Source organism: Cryptosporidium andersoni (genome assembly GCF_001865355.1).
Source record: "Cryptosporidium andersoni isolate 30847 chromosome Unknown contig_74, whole genome shotgun sequence".
NCBI lineage: Eukaryota > Apicomplexa > Conoidasida > Eucoccidiorida > Cryptosporidiidae > Cryptosporidium > Cryptosporidium andersoni.
In genome coordinates, this window is record NW_027122867.1 from 1,928 (window position 1) to 22,340 (window position 20,413).

General features: G+C 31.4%; 5 protein-coding genes across 5 annotated transcripts; 3 read left to right on the forward strand and 2 right to left on the reverse strand.

Moving 5' to 3' along the window:
• Positions 1-234: 234 nt before the first annotated feature.
• Positions 235-2,037, reverse strand: cand_029310 (uncharacterized protein; the record flags this gene model as incomplete). Its single annotated transcript, XM_067213158.1, has 1 exon — positions 235-2,037. The coding sequence occupies one exon, from the start codon at positions 2,035-2,037 to the stop codon at positions 235-237; it is 1,803 nt and encodes a 600-aa protein (XP_067067654.1).
• A 529-nt stretch (positions 2,038-2,566) lies between these two features.
• Positions 2,567-3,901, forward strand: cand_029320 (uncharacterized protein; the record flags this gene model as incomplete). Its single annotated transcript, XM_067213159.1, has 1 exon — positions 2,567-3,901. The coding sequence occupies one exon, from the start codon at positions 2,567-2,569 to the stop codon at positions 3,899-3,901; it is 1,335 nt and encodes a 444-aa protein (XP_067067655.1).
• Positions 3,902-4,332: 431 nt separating this feature from the next.
• On the forward strand, positions 4,333-5,560 carry cand_029330 (uncharacterized protein; the record flags this gene model as incomplete). The annotated part of the gene is made up of 2 exons (XM_067213160.1): positions 4,333-5,155; positions 5,244-5,560. 2 exons carry the CDS (start codon positions 4,333-4,335, stop codon positions 5,558-5,560), a joined length of 1,140 nt encoding a protein of 379 aa, XP_067067656.1.
• A 218-nt stretch (positions 5,561-5,778) lies between these two features.
• Positions 5,779-8,337, forward strand: cand_029340 (protein kinase domain-containing protein; the record flags this gene model as incomplete). The annotated part of the gene is made up of 1 exon (XM_067213161.1): positions 5,779-8,337. The coding sequence occupies one exon, from the start codon at positions 5,779-5,781 to the stop codon at positions 8,335-8,337; it is 2,559 nt and encodes an 852-aa protein (XP_067067657.1).
• A 71-nt stretch (positions 8,338-8,408) lies between these two features.
• Positions 8,409-19,814, reverse strand: cand_029350 (uncharacterized protein; the record flags this gene model as incomplete). Its single annotated transcript, XM_067213162.1, has 1 exon — positions 8,409-19,814. The coding sequence occupies one exon, from the start codon at positions 19,812-19,814 to the stop codon at positions 8,409-8,411; it is 11,406 nt and encodes a 3,801-aa protein (XP_067067658.1).
• Between the last annotated feature and the right edge of the window lie 599 nt (positions 19,815-20,413).

A 20,413-nucleotide genomic window follows, 5' to 3' on the forward strand; every position in this document is an offset into this window, starting at 1 on the left:
TTAAAGAAGCCATGAAAGCGTAAAATACTTAATGTGTACGTTCTGAAATCTACACCACAAGTCGAATTTTATATTAAATTATCAATTGTGCAAGTTACTTCATAATAAGAACTCTACATTAACTTGAATTGTAGTAAATATGTATTTATAATATAAATTTGAACAAATAGCTTGTACAAGTATAAAGTGGATAATAGCAGCAAGAAATCAACAAATAGAGAATTTCTGCAAATTTCAATAGATTCCTCCCCTAAGTCTTAGTTTTTTTATTTCAGAATCAACATCACTTCGTGCCTTTTGATATTCAGCAATTCTTTTATGAGCTTCAATTTTTCCATGAGTCTCAATTATAGGAGATATTTGAAGATTATTTAAAGCTTCTTCTGCTTCGCGATATTTTATTAGTGCTCTTCTCAGGGCCTCACTTGACATCCACTCCTCGTGGCTAACTCCAACTTTTTGCAACAATTCATTTGTATTATTGTGCCTTTTATTATCTTGATAAATCCCTATATCTGCTAATCCATTTGCCTCGTTAGACTGTAGATTACTTTTTGCAAGTATATACTCTTTTCTCAAATAATTTGGTATAACGCTCAAGTCACTCGGTAATGAGTCCATAACCAAAGTGTTGTATTGCTTGATGCTATTTGTACTATCTTTAGTGCTAAATTTAGTGCTAAAAATTTGGTCATTAACCTTGGTTTCTATATCACTGGACTTGTGTAGACCAGTAATTTCTTCTGAACCTCTACTTCTAATCATCTGACTATAACTTTTTGGCTTAACGTTCAAGTTCTCAGTAATAGTAGCATTCTTTAGTTGATTACTCATCTCTCTTAAAGTTTTTAAACACTGGTGTAATTCAACTAGCGAAGAATTCTCTTTATTAAGATGATTACAGTACCTCAAAGTTTTAAGATACTCCTTGTATAAATTGAACAACTCTTCTGATTCAGCTATATTGTCCATAGGTATGACTGCAGACTTGAAAGAAATTCCAAAGCCTTTTCTAGCAATTGACTTACCAATTAAGGAACTGCTAATATCTTTTCTTTTGTATTCATATTTTAACTCATCTTTAGATTGCTCCATATTTATTTCTCGATTATTTTTACCTATATTCCTAGACTTCATACCTGACTCAGACTCTCTTAAATTAGTAGGATTTGTTTCTAACTTTGTATAAGGGGCATACAACTTTAAAATATCTTTTGAAGTAGACTCAATATCTGGTAATTCCTCAAGTAAACGAGATTGTAAATTTTTCAAAACTTTATCTGGTACTGCTTTGAATTTATCACTATAGCTGACACTATCAAGTGCTTTCCTAAATTTAGTATCAAATTTATTAGCTTTCATTCTATTTGAATCATACATATCATACTGTTCCACTTCATGATTGTCATCGTCGAAACTTCTACTATAAGATACCTTGCTCAGGGAAGTAAAAGGGTTTAAAGAGAATTTTAGTAAATTAGATGAACTAGGACTATCTCGGAATGCATATTTCTGATCTTTTCTTCCTATTGGGAAATAGCTTGAACTATGTGGTTTCTTTTTTTCTTCAATAAGCTTTGCTAGCTTATCAGGAATTGTTCTCATTGTTATACCGTTATCGAGTTTCCTTAGTATTTCAGGTGTAATTTTTGACTCTTCTGTAGACATCACCAGTAGATCTTCTAAAACCTCATTATTAGAGAAGTCAATACCTCTGTCACCTCTGTAATACTTTTTTATATCGTTCCTATCAGTACCGTATATTGAATTATAAATTTCAATACTCGCTTGCTTCAACAATTCACATTTCTTTTTTGCATTACGGCTAGTCTCTATGTTATAGCTGAATTTTGGAATAATACTCTCACTTTTATATAGCTGCCAAGAATCAAGGAATCCCTTCTTATTCTTGGAAAGGGATGCTTTCAGTGAACATGAGTCATTTGATAGTTTGTTATGTCTTGCAGTTTCTAACTTTGTTTGAGAATCTAAAAATTTGAAAAGATTTTTATTTAGAGATTTCTCCAAGCCAGTCATGCGTTTAGTTCCTCTATCCACAACTATACTTACAGACTTATCTTTCAGTTCTCCAAAGCACAACTCCCTTATAACAAGCCTATCTAAATTATTATGCAGATATTCATGTAGTAATATTATTATATAATGGGAAATACTTATATAAAGATAAAAATAAAAAAAGTTGTAAAGTTTCATGTAACTAGGTGAGTCATCAAAAACTGACAAAGGTTCTGTAGATACTACCCGCACCTAACATATTACTTAAAGAAAGATGTATACATACAATTTGTAAAAAAGTATCGGTAAAATAAGACCAAGTCTTCTTCATAATCTAGTTATACAGAAATGAGTAGATAAGAGTCAATTGTAATATTTCCTAAGTTGAAATTCATCATTAAAGTGACAAAAGTCATGGTCCAAAATATGGGAAAACACTAGTAAATTTCTGTCAAGCGCCACTTTGGCACAAGACTAATTAAAAGATAAATTCTTATAAAAATAAGTTTGTGAACTATCTCAAGCATCTTGCAAACTTCAAGATCTTAATATGTCTTCATATGTATATGAAGTTGATGTTGATGATATATCAGAACTTATTGTCAAAGAACTAACCCTAAATCCAAAATACCTACCAAAGATAGAACTTGTTAAGTGCCTTGCTTCATATTCAATACCAATTCGTTCATTACTATCAAGCTCGAAATTAAACTTTTTAGACGAACATTTCTTCGATACTATCATAGTACCGGCTTTACCACGTTCACTTATAAGAGACAATAATCTGGACAATATACAATGTAGGTTTACTTACTCACAGAAATCTAAAACAATTGCACCTTTAACCCACTATGATCTGGCTATTAGAAAATTTGGTAATATTGATCATGGAATTAATATATATGCTGATAGGTTATGTCTAAGAAGACTTGTAGACGTTGTATTTAGTAAACCAGGTTTAGAGTATCCAGAAATATGCATCAATACAACTATACGTACTAGTGAGGGTGGAGTAGTATACAGCGAACCAATGCGCTTATTTCCGGTTAACATGCAACCTGGATTCCCAAGTGTAGGTTTTCAGTTTGAAACCTTTTTAACACGGAATAACATCGATATCGGAACTAATGCACCAGGACCTGTCAAGGTCATCGACTCTAGCTATCTAATTGATATAATCTCTATTGGAGGAGTAAAGATTCTATGTAGATCAGAATTAGACGCTGTTAAAGCATCTAGTATAATTTATGGAGTATACCCATACGAAAAAAAAAAGATACAAAATAGTTTTTCAACCTGCAGAAATTGGTTTCAGGAAGTATATAAGAGTCCTATTGAATATATTGATAGAAGGCTTGATGTACCCTGTAGAGTAATTTATTCAGATAACTTGAAACCAGGGATTATTGAATCAGATAGTCGCATTGAACTCAAAACAATATCTTATAAAAATATTGGGAAATTTCCATGGACATCGACATATTTCCAGATGCTCCTTGGAACTACATCTACTCTTATTAAAGGAAACCATACACATGGTTCTTTCAATAAGGGATCCATACAGTCATATAGCTTAAATGAAGTTAGAGACTTCTCTATTAAAGAAGTTCATGAAAATGCAGCAATATATATTCCAAACGTAAATTGGGATAAAATTACAGTGGGAATTGCTTTCTTAGAAGCTTCTCTTAAGTATATCCGTGATATTTTTATACCTGAAATTGCCTCAACTATACACTCAGTAAACGATATATATGGACAAAACATCAATATTTCAATAACAAGAGGCTATAGAAAAATAATATTTAGGCTATTGAACGAGTTAGATCCTCTCCCTAAAATGCTAGGTCCTACAGAAGACTGGCGAAAGTATGTAGATATGTAGTATTAATATAAGTTGGCTAATACTGAGGTACCATACACTTTTAAAGCTACTTAATTAAAAATATTTTACAGAAATAAAGAGCGTACAAATATGATACTGAATCACTTAAATTATGTGAAATTTCTAAATAATTCTATCTCTCTTATTTGTAACTCTGATATATTTGGATACTGATATATTATCTCAATATCTTCAAAAAACTCTTAAGTAATTCCTAAATTTTTTTGTCACTGTTAAATGTAGAGAAGTTGATATAATTTTTCAAGTCTACTTCTTATATTTACTTGTCTGCAATTGTCTCACCTTGAAAATTGTACCCTGACCATCTGGTAATTGACTGAGCTGTCTAGAAAAATTGCCTTCTAAAAGGATAACCTTTTTAGCGTCATCATTGTTTTGTGAGTAATAAGACTTCATATAAGACAAGTAATATGAGCAAAGAAAATATAACTATTCAGAAAAAATGCAATATTACTGAAAATGGACTTATTGGAGATTTATTCAACAGATATCAAATTAAATTTCAAATGATGTTAGTCATGGTGCTACTTCTATGCAGCCTAGCAGTAGGATTGTTTTTTTGTGGTCACGGTGCAAGGAAGGCTATCAGTAGTTGTATAGGTTATAATAAAACATCAACTCTCTCTATTAACAATATAAAATATTCTTATGGAAAAGAGAATACAAAAACAGTTGTAATCAAAGTTAATCCTGTGAATAAACTTCCAAATAATGAAGATGAGAAATTTACGAATAAGTACTTTATGCCTAACTGTATTGTCTCTACTGGGTTTCCAACTAGGTATAGACTGAACGATATAATTTTTTGGAATACATCAAAAATAAACTACTCTTATTGGGGTTTGGATTATTTAACTAGTAGAATATTTGTAATTCATTCACAAATAGGTACTGAAACTAGTTTTAAAGTGAACAATTTAAACAATGCACCCACAATATCCTATATATCTTTAAAATATCCTAATACTTCTGAAGAGATTCTTTCTAAGGGTAAAAACAACTTTCCTCCATTTTGGTATATGGAGTGGGAAGATATTTCTTCAGGGTTGCTATATAGGCCAATATTTCAGCCATGCATAGGAAGCCTCTACACTTATACTAGTAAAGGGAAACCCTTTTTTTTTGATAATTTAAATACTGTTTTTAGTTGTAAGTTTAAGTTGAAGGCTGATAATCTCTCATTAGTTGAAATTGACAATGTTGCTTTTATTAAAGTAAACCTCAATGGTAAAGGTAAGTTTATCCACAAGTCCTACTTTCTTATTGAATTTCCATAACATTCCAATAATTATAGATTTATATACTTCCATTATATCTATAGGTTCTTCTAATCAACTGATTCAACTGTTCCTGCAGTTATGTCTATTGCGAAGTGAAAATTTATGGGTAGTGAGTTTCACTAGGTTCAGTAATAAAGTAAACCCACAATCTACCTGCATTGATATGAAGTCTTGGTTGCTATATACAAAAGAAAGTAGTTTTATTTCATTAGAACATGGAATTTGGTTTGGTAGGGACTCAAAGGGAGAATTCCACATTACTAATGGATTATTTCAGACTGAGGTATGCTATCAATCGTGGTGGACTTTATATGGGGGAACTGATTACAGCCAGTTTGTACCACAAATTTCAAGCTAAAAAGGGATAAGATTATTATAAAAAAAATGATTTTGACATCACCTTAGCTACTTTAAGAAGAATATACGCAAGTTTAGGACAATAAACTAGTCGTGTCAGAGCTGGGTGTAGACCTGGCACACAATCTGACAATTCCATTATACCGCCATAAGTTACATGATGCCTCATTTTGGTTTTTAAAAACTGAAAACTTGAAATATCATAATAATGATTGAATAATGACTACTATCATGCCAAGTCGAAGAAATTCCAGAAGATCCAGTATATCGTCAGATTGTAGCAATAGTAACTCAATAGCTGCAAAACCAAGGAACTCAAATATACAAAAGGTTTCTACAAACTTTAATTCTTACTCAAATTCTGGAAGTATGCATAGATCAAAAAGTATAACACATGTAGACGAGAGAAACTTGCAACAACAATACTTAAGAGGTATATCTGGACCCTCCAAATTAATCACCAGTAGCAAATCTTGGAAGTGTCCTGAAGTTTTAGAGCAGCATAATGTACAAATATCGGGAGAAAAAGCAGTGACTAAGAGTAAAAGTAAAGAAATTAACAACAAATTAACAGGAAATAGAAGTATTAAGGAGGTTTTTGCTTCAATAGTGAGAGGAAGCTCAAAGATAAAGAATCGCAGTGCTTCTATGAAAACAAATGGACTAATTAACAAAATTTCTGACGAAAATGGTCTGAAAATATCTGAATCTAGACGTTCTGTCTTAGAAGAGAGATCTCTGTCTTGTATTGAACAGCTTCCAAGCTCTGGGAACGATGAATTGCATAACAACAAGCTAGTTATTCTGACTGGTCCTCCAACTCAGAGGTCAATATTAACGAGACTAGATTTATCAGAACTCAAGACTAAGGTAGATTTTGTGCTTTCTACTGAGCAGAGATTTATGGAGTCTGCAAAGTACTCATTTCAACAGTTTGATGGTGATAATGATGGTTATCTGAAAATTGATGAATTACTTGACTTACTCACAACCTTAGGTGAGCATCTTGCTTTACCACCTATCAATAAAAAAAGTGTAGTAAATGAAATACTTACTCATTTAAATTCTACTGCAGCTGTTGACATGAAGAACCCTAGTGAACTAGAGATGATTAGCTTTCACTTTTTTTTGCGATACTTTTTAAATGTATTAACAGCAATTAGACGAAGGCACTTTGATATAAGGAAGTTTCAACAATGTAAACAAAATTCAATTAGTAGAAAACATTTAGTATATGAAGAAGATATTAATGATCTATATACATTTCATAACCAGCTAGGCATTGGGACCTATGGGGAGGTTTACTTAGTAACTGAAAATTATACTCGTCAAAGACGAGTCTGTAAGATTATTGATAAAGTGAAGTGTAAAAAGAAGCTAGATAATATTGATCTAGAGGTTGAGATACTAAAGAGATTGGATCATCCTGGAATTGTGCATATTTATGAAGTTTATGAAGACAAATTAAATATGTATATAATTCAAGAATACTGTGCTGGAGGTAATTTATTTCAATCTTTACGAGATTCAATTCAGTCAGGATTTAGAATATCAGAGTATCATGTAGCTAGGATTGTTCAGCAAATATTGCTTGCCGTCCGTTACTTACATCAACAGAGAGTAGTTCACAAAGACTTGAAACCGCAAAATATCCTTTTAACTAACTCATTTGGAAGTGGAAACACAACAATAAAGCTCATTGACTTTGGTTTAAGCGAAATGTTTACTAGTGAAGAGACAGAGCTACTTTTTTTTGAGGATACATGTACAAAAATAGCTGGAAGTTTGGATTATATGGCACCAGAAATGATATTGGGGCAACCCTTTTCATATAGCGTTGATATATGGGCTGTTGGTGTTGTAATGTTCTGCTTACTTACTGGTTATCATCCATTTAAAGGCTCAAATCACTCAGAAACAAGGGCTAATATATGCGAGTCTATAGCGCCAATAGATGAGATACCATTTATTACAGAATTAGGTAAAAACTTCCTTAAAAGGTTACTAGAAAAGAAACCCCGATGTAGGATTACGGTTGATGAAGCTTTAAACCACGAATGGCTAGTACTTCCACATAAAATATACAATGAAGTTGATATCGGTACACCACTATTAGCACACCTAAGGGCCTACACACGACAATCTGAATTGCGACATTTATTAATTCATATGCTAACTCACCAATTGGCACTCGATACTACACAAATAAATATGATAACTAATATATTCCGCTCTTTAGATACAGATAATGATGGTTTACTATCCTTAGAGGAAATTACAAATGGATTTGAGTCTGCTGGTATATTACAATGGGAAGCAGCCATTATTATGAGGGCTATGGATATCGATGGAAATGGCATGATATCTTATAGTGAATTCATAACTGCGTGTCATATATGGAAGAAAAATGAAATCAGGCAACTAAGATCATTATTTATGAAGATAGATTTAGATAGAGATGGAATAGTATCTAGACAAGATTTTAAAACTCTACTCAAAACACAACAATCTAAGTTACTATCTAATATAACAAAGGGATTTTCATCACTTGCAGAGCCTAATTGTCGAACAGTACTGCCTTCAACAAATCAAGGTGTATATACCGATTGGGATACTATTTTAGATGAAATAGATACTAACCACGATGGCTCCATTGATTGGAGTGAATTTTGTGAATTTATCTTAAGTTTCTTCAATGACTCTAAAATATATGTCAAATCATCTAATACTGCCTCAGTTGTATTTAGGAAAGAGCCTATACCACAAAGATTAAATTAGATCTGCTAATATCATTAATGAAAATATAGAAGTCCTTGATATATTTAAATAAGCTTAAATGCTCGTTACTCCTAAAGGTAAGACTCCCTAGGAGGACCAACAATAGCTTGATCACCTTCAAAGGTAAGAGGAAAAGATATACCAGAGACGAAACCCTCATCATGTTTATTACAATCTACAAAAGGTGAGCTGAAGGTATCTTCAAAACTTCTTGGGGATGAAATCCTCCAGTATGACTCAATTGTGCTAAAAAATAAGTGTTTATCTTCCTCATTGGTAAAGATACTATCGAAAATAGATGCAGAAGAAATTGCCTTATTTGCTAATATATGAATATTCAAAGACATAATATTATCATCAGATAATCCAGAATTTCGAAACTGTCGCATTGAATATCTTAAAAACCTTAAAAAGTTAAAATGTTCAAAAGATACTTGCAAATACTTGTAGTGAGGATAGTTCCAAGGAATTTCATTTTCTCTACATACAAAGGGTTTTCTAAAGATTCTCTCATAATAAGAATGAAGATTTCTATCCAAATTTTGCTTAAATTTCATGTTATCATTGACATAGGAAATAAACTTTTTATAAAGTGTATAACCAAGACCCTCTAAAACTGGTTTCAATTCTCGGATGAAACTGACAATTGCCAGTACAGAATCAAATTGTGAAGGAAATTGGTTACTTCTAGGCCATAAATACTTAGCGATTAAGTTGCATTTTACAATATCTATATTTATATTGTAGTTATCTTTTTTACCCAACAGCTGATTAGAGAGTAAACAAAATAATTTACCTAGGTACATTGTATCACCTTCAAAAGCAGGTAATAAAAGATCCATACTGGGAATTTCACACTCAAGCCAAATTGAATATACATAATATGCATTTCTATACTGAAAAGTAATCTTACTCAATGGACTAAGTCCAAATGTAACCCCTTCAAATAAAAGAAATGCATGTAGCAACTGATATACTTCATATACTTCAAAACTACCAAATATTTCGACGGCATTGACAATTATGTCGTTAATATTGCGAGTTGCAGGATGTTTTCTGAAGAGACTACAACATAAATTAATATCTAATCTTATATCACGATATTCTGAAGTTGCTATATATGAGAAGATGTGAAAGAAGGCTGCTCGATTAGCAATGCTAACATGTTGATTGGTACAAAGTCCATAATTACTTATTAGTAACCCTTTATTATTAAGCCAAGTATTTCTGCCGAAAATAGGATGCAAATTAAAACTAGTTGGGTCACTAGATATCTGTATAGCAGGATAAAATGTAGCGAGGTCCACTTTATCCATAACCTTAGAAGTTCCACGATTAGCAGCAGGAACTTGCGCATTTATGTTGCACATTACTGAAGGGATTTGAAATATGCGCACAGTAGGTAGGGTACTCACTTTATTTCTTAAGATCTTAGATATAGACAAAATATCAATATTTATTGACCTCATGATAGATGCAGCTAATTTACAGGCTGAAAAATAATCTGCAAATGCTAACATATCTATAGCAGGAATAGAGTGTGACTTCATAACAAAAAGTACTTTAGAGTTAATTAATTCAATCACTTCTCTCATTATATCAACAGATAAAAAGTGAACTCCAAGACGATCTTTATTAATAAAACCAAATACTGAAGACGCTAAACAATCTAAATTAAAATCCTTACAATTTAATGAATTGATCCAAAGTTCCGGGTTTTGTAAGTCTACAGAACTGCCCATATTAAGGATCTCCATATTTTTAGGATCACTAATGATTATATTTAGGCAGTAACCCAATATAAGCCTTTTATTCATTGAGCTTGAATGAACTCCACCAATAACATGTGGACCACTTGGGAAAGTCCTGTAAATACCATCTAATTGATTAATTGCACCAAATATTGGAAGAGATTTGTAAAGAGGTACTATCATCATAACTTTCTTTTCTATACATCTATTAAATAGATTCTTCATATTGCTCAATTTTGACAAACCGCTTGCAAAGTAATAGTTAACCAACAAAGAACGTAGTGACTCCGAATGAATATAATAACCAAGTGATGAAAAAGTTGTAAGAACAAGTTCATCAATTAAAGAAACATCAATATTTGTTATACTGAGGGTACAACGACGGATAATCTGCAAATAATGCATTGATAAGGCAGCAAATGAATTAACTTCACTAATACTCAACATTAGATCAGATATCTTTATCAAAGCCCTTATTATTTCTGACTCAGAAATACCTGAAAGTAACATCTTGAAGAATTTGTCCTGTTGGTTACTATCAACAGTCAATTTTATATTTAATACATCCGAAACGCTATGAAATATTAGACTCAATAGCTTATTAAAATTCTGTTTTCCTTTCCCAATCAATTTATTCTCTATAATATTATCAAAATTACCCAGATGATTAGTAAGAAACATACCATGTTCTACATAAAAAGGAGATAAACCATATATACTTTTTGTGTCAATAAAAGAAGAAAGTAAATCCACGGAATTGAGACTAATGGGCTGTAAATTACCAATTAAATAATTAGCAATTAATACCGGACAGAGACCCATAAGTGGAGCATGCACTAAATCATGACGATTACCTGCCCAATGATAAATTACTCTAGCCATTATTTCAGTATCATAGGAAATGTTATCAACAATTACATTAACAGATGGAAGCACACAAGTAACAACTGACATAGAAACAGAAAAGAAGTAATCTTTTAATAAAAACTCAATATATTCAGCCAAATGAACTTTATTTAAAGAATCAGGAATGCTCCACTCCATTTCAATTACAGATATATCCTTATAACTTGGAAATTTTGGAAGATCAATATTTACAAAAGGAAAAGCTTCGAAACAAAGACCCTTACTACTAAAACTTTGAATAGATGGCATATTAAAAGTATCTACCATTTGTCTTTCAGTGGAAATGAACGAAGATGCAATTAGAAACCAATCATTATAAGAACCATAAACAGATACTTTAGTTATTGCATTTAATAATAAAGATACAAGAGTACTTACATCATCAGAATATAATAGATTACTAAATATATCTAGAATATATCTATAATTTCCGACAAAATTTCGGAATTTACTATCGTATGAAAACCTTTCTGTATTAAGCCACATAATAATTAACCATTCTTGAAAGCAGGCTGCCCTGTTAACAATCCCTACATCGACTCTATCAATATCAGGAAATATTGCAAACCGAACAGATTTATCTTCCACAAACCCAATATCAATAATTAAATTTACATCTTGTTTATAATCTATACTTAGTTTGTCATATAATATCACAACAGAATACAAGTGATTTTGATAGCGATTATTCAATAATTCTGCACTTTTCTTAGGGATAAAATCAAATTTATTATTAATATCAACTGGGCCAAGCCAACTTGACAAGGAATCTTGATGTCTAGATATAGAGTCACCATATAACTTATTATACATTAAATCAGATAATTCACTTATTAATGAATCATGAGAATTAAATATATCTTGACTATCCAAAATCCCAGGAGAATATGGTTCATCATTCAATAATATATATAGAGAACTTAGTGAAGGAACATTAGTTCTATAATCTTTTATATTCTCCAAAGTTACCATATAATTAGATATGATATCTAATATATTCAGTAATTGAGTATTATCTGATAAACAACTAACAATGTTTTTAATTCCATTACACCTTATACTTAATATTTCAAAAAATCCATTGTACAAAATTTCAATGTATTTATGTGATAAAGAGCCCATTGAATAGTGGAGATTACTTGATAATAAAGTATATATAGCCTCATGAATAGGTAACGCATAGCTTAACTTTGTTGCTGTGCAAATAATCTCTATTGACTTCAGTTTATCAGGATCAAATGAATACCCCAAAAATCGTTTATTATGAAGATCTTTAATTATGTGTGCAAAATATTCCAAAAAGATGGAAATCAAATTAAAAGTTGCAACATCCCCATCTTGGCATAAACTCCCTTGTATTTGTCTAAAACGTCCTCTTGCTTGGTCAATAACCAAAAATTCATTATTAGTCTCATAATACTGTGCAAAATCCATATTAGAATTAAGAATATTAGATTTAATATTACTCACATCACTAGAATAAGATAAATTTAATACATACTTCATACGAACAAGTATATACAAATTCACAATATTCCTTTCCCCTAAATATTTTAGCCAACTAGGGGATAGCATATTCATAAGATCATCTTTAATTTGTAAATGAGAAACTTTGATATTATTTAATAAAAACAATATAAATGTAGTTAATATATGCGAGAAGTATAGACAAAACTTATTAAAGTCACCAATCATTATATTCCCAAGATATCCATGCATTCTAATAGCATCTAGAACTCGAGTACCACCCATTATAAGGATAACAATGTACGAAATATTCTTTGAAGGTAATGGTAACTTGATATTAGTATAAAATTCCGAAATTGACAATGAATCAACTACAAGTCCTGTTAATATTTCTTTACAAGTTTTCATACCTAATTCATTAATTCCATTAATAGCAGATATAGGATTGCTAAACATTGAGACCATTTCATGATCTAAGTAAATATTATTAACTAATTGGTCCATGCTTGCATATGGAAAGTGAACCCTCATAAATTCGACAGTAAGTGGTTGCGAAGTAACATCCGAAATTCCAAGTGTTGTAAAATGATCAATAATGAAGGATGCCAGTGCATAATAGCTAGCTCCTATTGATGCAGCTCTAAAGAATGCCAAAATAAAGCTCTCTTTACGAATACTCCATGTACGCAATAGAGATTCCAATGCAAAACGCTCCAAGGTAAAATGAAGTGCTAAGAAATCTGTAGATGGTATCAAGATTGTTGGATAGAAGCGTGGAGCTGCAGCCATGTACTCAGATATCAATCTGTTCAAATATTCAGATAAACGATAAACATCTGGACTAATATCAAGTCCTTCTCGAAGGATTAGAATGTCAGGCATATATACCTTAGGAACAACTAACATATCCTCCCTAAGGAAATAAATCATTTCAAAGTAACCATAAGCCTCATTTAGAGTTTGTCTACCAGATTGTTGTAAAAGGAGTTTTTCTTGAGAAACAAATGCTCTAATGATCACTTTTAAATCATCCTTAGGCATGTAATTCGAATATATCTCAACAGCCTCAGAAAATTTACTTAATAATCCTTGCTCCGTGTCCATACCAATTTCATTAAAAATATTAGCAAGAAATAATATATTTGAAAAATCACTTCCAAGAGTAATATCAGTAGAATATGAGAATAACTTTGGCCAAACTAATACCCACCAACGCTGAAAAAGAACAGCCCTATTAATATACCTAATTTTTTTATCTTTAAAAGAAGCATAAGCGAGCTGGGGATTATTATAAACTTCATCACCATCTACAATTCCACTAATTTGTAAGTAAGAACAAGGCTTACTTCCAACATTATTTAATTTAGGTAGCTCAATTTTTATTGGTAAATTGCTTGTGTCAATTTCAAAGTCACTAGAAAATCCAGTTACAAAATTTATATCTGGTACATTACATTCAATAATATCCGCACTAGAACGTACATCTAATAAATCAGAATTTCCAATATTACATATATATGGATTTAATGGTTGCAATGATATTTTTCTCCATAGAGAAACGCTAACTGACTGTTGCTTCATTAATAAAATATCACTTGGAGAAGGAATATCAAAGTGACTTAGTTGAAATCTATAATCAAAGATTGGTTCACTATAATTCTTTGCTAAATCACAAAGTTTAGGTTTTACAAGACGCATATGAGAACTAATCTTATCACTGCATTCTCCATATTTACTGTATATTAAGCGATAAGATTGTATTGAACTTCCCTGACTAATCAAAGGATGTATTGAGTTCATAAAATATCCAACAAGTCCAGAAATAATATCAAAGTCAATATACCTCTTATTCATGATATTAATAGATAATTCTAATTGCAAGCGAATATGAACAGCTTGAGCAAGATCAATACCTGTACCTAATGCATTGCATATATCAAGCCAAATACGTCTGCTACAAACATCTATATGAACTAAAGGATTATCTTTTAGGTCACCATACTTCAAGAAATCCCTTAAAAACGACAAAAAACAGAAAACCATATTACACTGTGGCAAATTAAAAGGATATGAAAAAGATATTAATTCACTTGAGAATGAACCTGAGATTTGTCTGGGAATCACAACTTTAAGATCAGAGCTGTAGGAGGAAATAGGAGAATTTAGGAAATGTTCAAACTTATAATTTACATATAGAGTTAGAAAATCGTGAGTAAGGTTACCCAAACACATAAAATTTAGCCAACGATCAATTATCTCACTAGAAAATTCACTTTTATAAAAGTTTTTTAAATAAGGATCAGCAATCACATTATTTACAATATACTTTTTCTCTTCCATCTTAGTTGTAATGCATAACATCTTTATGTCCTTAAATATATGGCTAAATAAAAAAGCTACAAATGCCACATACTCATTCAATTTATCAACTGGAACCATATTAAATAAAAGATAAGTTCGGAATAACTCCAACAAATTTATGCCATAAATAAAAGAAAAGCACATATTTGAAAGGCTATCATCATCATTATGAATATTAATACCTAATTTTCTTGAAGAAAAGTCCAATGAAAGCCTTAAAAGATATATTATGTTAAGGCGTGATTCTAAACTATTATGATATATATTATAAGCAGCTGTGTGTTGTAAATTTCCAGTTCCCTGACTTGATACGAAGTGTACATGATTTGTATATACAGTATAAGGTGAACCAAAAATTAACCTACTCGAACGAAAGTAAGATAATACTTCATGATGCGAAGTAATTTGGTTACTACCTAACAACCGCAATATTGTCGTAATTAAATAACTTGCTAAAGCGAGTGGTGATGCCCCAATCAAAGGTGCATTTAGATAAAAACTAGAATAACCAAAAATTACAGAGATATACTTTGCAAGAAGAGAATGATCCAATTTAAAATTCAGTGCTAGAATATTCAATCTAGGAATTCCAATTGTTGGAAACCTTCTTGGACTACTTGCAAAGTACTCAGATACTAATCTCTCCAAAAACTGTTGTAAATTAATGGATTCCTCAGAATAATCAATAGAAGCCACTTCTGGATAAATATAACCAGGAGACCCAACTAAAGGAATATGCTTAGTTGTTTGTTCAATGGCTGAAATTAGTCTCAAGTCTCTATATGCTATATCTAATGTCTTGGGTTTTAGGTTCAACGAATTTAAAGCAGTATATTCATCATTAAAAAAATAATTTGCTATCATTATAAAATCATCACCTGCAATATGATAATATCCAGAACAAATTGACATTAATTCACCACCAAAAGTAAGAGCATCAGAGCTATAACCTATTTTTTTAAAAATTGGAAATAAAAGGTCAAATCTCTGAAAATTACTTCTCAAAATAATATCTCCTGAGTAAAACCTCATTTTAGGTTGAATATAACTCCACCAGACCCTGAAGGCTTGCAATCTATTAACAACCTGAACAGTTTCTAAATTATCCACGTTCTTATTCGGGAATTCTAAGATACCACTTTCTAAATTATAAGGTGCAACATCTAATGCTAAAACAAAGGGAATTTTTTTAAGTTCAGATTCCTGAATAGAAGGATGAATATCTAAAGAACCTGTTTCACTAATTATGGCAGTTGAGGGTCTATGACTACTCTGAAACCATGGGGGTGTACTGATAAGAGCTGAATCAAAATTATATAACCTAGTAACCTGATCTTTCATTGTAGATAGACTCAGGAATAAATTATCAATAGACTGTTGGATAACTAAAAGTCTACTTCCATAGCTTTCGTAATCTGCAGAATTTGATTCCATCGCTCGATTTAAAATATCTTGTTCCACTTTAAGAAGCTGCAACTTATTTAATATATCTTGAAATAACAAACTGTTATCCGTATTAGTAGGAGAAGTTAATATAGTAGGCTGTACATTCATTGGTAAATGAGGTACCAACTTATTAGTACGCCTGAAGCTGTAACCAGAAGATAGTAAATCAACCCAAGGACGCAAGAAGGCCAAATTAGCAGAATGAAATAAGTTGTTTGCAAGTATATAATCTACAAATTGAACTAAAATATTAGAAGTACCAATATTACGCATATCACTTGTATCCAAAGATAAAAAAAGATTTATAGAATCCAAAATATTGAAGGAATCCACCAGTTCAAGAGATTCTACTCTTTTTCTGAATGCCAAGAATGTCTCTGCCATATTCAAAATACTGTCTGAAATTACTCTTTGGCACTTCTGTTGATGTGAAGATTTGAAGAAATCCCAAGGAATAGAATAGAAATATGGACAACCCTCAACAGTTATTAAGTTTGACTTATTACCAAAAAAGGTCTCAATGGATATTCTGTAATTTTTCAATAAGAAAAAACGCTCAAATTTGAAATATTGATGTAATGCATTACTAAAATCACCAGTATCTACATTAGGGAGTATACTAGGAGATTTATTTAAAATAAAAACCAGATCTGAGCTATAAATGACAGATTCATTCATTAAATAATGAAATAAATTCAATATGTTATCATGGTTAAAATCAACTTGATTACACCTATATACATAAATATAAAAATATCTCAACCAAGAAAAAGCAAACATCACTCTATTAACAGTTAATTCCGCCGGACAAATAGGAAACAATGGCTCCTGAGAACAATCAATCTGAGAACCTGCAGAAACTTGATCTATAGCATATTGAATATCAAACAAAAAGAACCAACCCAAGTTATTGTGAGACATGAGTACATGATCACCACTATACAAATTACTTATGACAGTTGCTTTGTCAGAACCATAAATATTCAGTGCATTAGGTAAGGCCACTTCCTCATATATTATCCACTGATTGGCAATATTTAATAAAATATTAATCGGTAGATTATTAAAATCTTGAACAAAGTGCTTCATAGCAAGGACATAATTATTTAAAGATTTACTAACAACTCTCTGCAGAATCAAATTCGACTGCTTAGTAGTTATATATGGAAATAAAACAAGCTGTTTGCCACAGTCATATTGAAATAATCGCAGATTTACAAAGGCTTGAAATAGACAAGCCCTATTTACATCCATAATGGATGAAACCTGTCCTATATTAAGTAACTTAAAATCTATACTAGTTTCAATGAAGTATCTTCCAGACCCATATGTAGCCAAAGGATAAGCATAAAATTCTTTCATAAAAGCCTCCAAGTTAGCATTATGATGTTGAGATTGAAATTCTTTAAATAATCCTTGTTCATAATTCAAGAAGAATTCAAGCAAAGATTTGACATCACTTGTCCCTTGCAAATCTACTGCATTACTCAATAAAGATATATCAGAATTTTCAGACAGGTCACCATTTATTGTATTATACAAATATGATGGAGATATATGCACAAAGATCCCTTTGCTAAGAAGTCCCTCTTGGAAAAAAGAAGCCGCAAAAACAAATCTATTCTGAATATACTTTGGCTGAGAATTAAACAAATATGAGAAGAAAAATGTATTAGATACACTGAATTTTTTACTTGACCTGGTAAACGACATCTGAGGTATGCCTGAATCTGCCGATCTAGGTATTACTGTTGTAATAAACTTTGGACTGCTAAATTCTGGTTTACTATAAAAATTCTCATGTTTGACTATAGTAGTTCCTGTGAGTGACTTGAGTTTCACTTTTTCATGCTTTAAAAACTTTGAAAATAATTTCTCAATTGAAATAGGTAGAGTTTTAGGCCGGAAGTGTAATGTTGTAATTATAGCTTCTGGCCAAGTCTTCTTAGGATGTGATAATTTATATTTATGAGCTCCACAAAGCTCTTCAATATTAATTAACTGTGCACTAGGCTCTATAGCAATAATACGCTTATTCATGATCTCCATCATTGAACACAACCGGTTAACTTCCCACGCACGAAGCCCATTGCAATCAAGAAACAATCGAGATAATACACGACCAACAAAGTCTACTATGCCAATCTCATTCCATATTGAAACTGTTGAAGAAATAGGTTCTACTACAGGCATTTTATGCCTCATTTCAACAATATCAGATTTAGGGCCATAGTAATATAATATCTCATCCCTAGATAATAATGGAGGCTTGTTTGACTCTTTAGAATCAAATACAACCTTACAAATACCTCCTAATTTATTTCGCTGTATAATGTCCAGTGAAATATCTGTAGAAGCAGAAATGATAGCAGAAACAACTTCTACACATTGCTCCTGTGTCCTATCTTGTTCCAAAAGATTTAATAAAATATAAATTGCAGCCATTGCTTCATCTGGAGCAATTTTAATTTGCAACTCGTAGTCTAGTAAATCCAGTAATTTGAAACCATCTTGGCGATGTAATGGAAATAAACGAGATGAAAATGAGTTATCTTTTGGAAATTTGGTCAAATTGAAGAAATCTGAAATTTGATATGGAGTAAATAATTTTGCATTAGTATCTGATCTTGTTTTTGGTAACTGTAAAAATTCTTGACACACCTTCCGAGAAACCTTCTTTGTTAAATTATAAGTTTGAGTATTTGATTCTCCAATAAGATCCTTATTTTGAGTAACAGCTGCAATGATATATACAAATTGAATTCTAGTCCTCATTCCGCTATAAAAATGAAGAAGTATTCGTAGCATTAGACAACTATCCTGTAAAGATACATGCTGACTTAGAACTTCACGAAGCAAAGCAGCCAAAGGTAATCCCAAGCCAGTGAATTGGGATGGAGTTATTCTTATTTCATAATTCTTAAAAGCTAAAACTGCAGCATCGAATAAAGATGCACATTCACTACTCTCCCTGAACGGCGAAATTGGCATCTTAGGGTAGTAATTTCCAAGCTGAGGATTTAAATTCTTATATGAAACTCTTTCTTTAGGGTCTTGCCAAATATTATGACTTGGTTTAGGATAAAAAGCAACATATCTGGACATTTCAGCATATTTTAGATCCTTTTTGATAAACCCCTTTGAACTCCCTGAGGTGGTAGTATCTCTCATAATTGATTTATCTACTTTATTTTTAACAACCTTAGACTTCTTATGTTCATGAGAATTTTTTACCTTATGCTTAGATTCCTTCTTACTCTTACCTGAGGTATTTTTAATTGAATCTACCCTCCCATTAGGTTTTTTTTTTTTTCTATGAGATCTCGATTTACCCAAAACTAAAAGATCTGGACTAAAAAGTGAATATTCTGGTGAATTGAGTTCCAAAAAGGAATACTCATATATAACGCCAAGATATTTACTACAGGATATCTTACCATTATACCTTATACTAAATCGCTCACGTAATGGTAAGTGTATCAAATGAATATAAATTACCAAGATAGTAAAATAAATAGTAAATTTTAAGAAAGTTAATATAAACATACTAAATTGAATATCCTAAAATTTACCAAGTTATCTTAGACAAGGAGTGTGACCATAACAAGCCAATCCAATCAAGGCTTAAGTACAATTATTAATCACCAAAAAACTCTTATAGATTAAGAAAGAGAAAGTTCCAATTGTCTTTATTGTGGTAATTTTATGTCTTCTACTATGAGCCACTATAATATGCGTACTCTTTCATAAACACTAATTATTAGCATGCAGCTGTATCTATATCTACCGCGTATTGTGGGGCTATATTAGTTTCCTATTAAAGGTATATCCAAAATCACACCTTTATGTGCGCCTATTATCTGAATAACTTACCTACAATAATAGTACCTACTTTATAATATTGCCGTGATAAATACTTTTACTTCATACTACTCTAGCTTCTAAAGCTGAGACACAAGTCCTCACTCATAACTATCTTTATTATTGGGAATGTTAACTTTGGAAGTTGACTAATGTAGTTTTATTTATTATTTCTGTTCTTCATAAGTATTTCATCAACTAATTGACGGATCAAAGTAATAGTAATAATAAAGAAAAAAGAAAATGAGCTATTATAAATAATTATGTGCTGAACTCCTAGCATT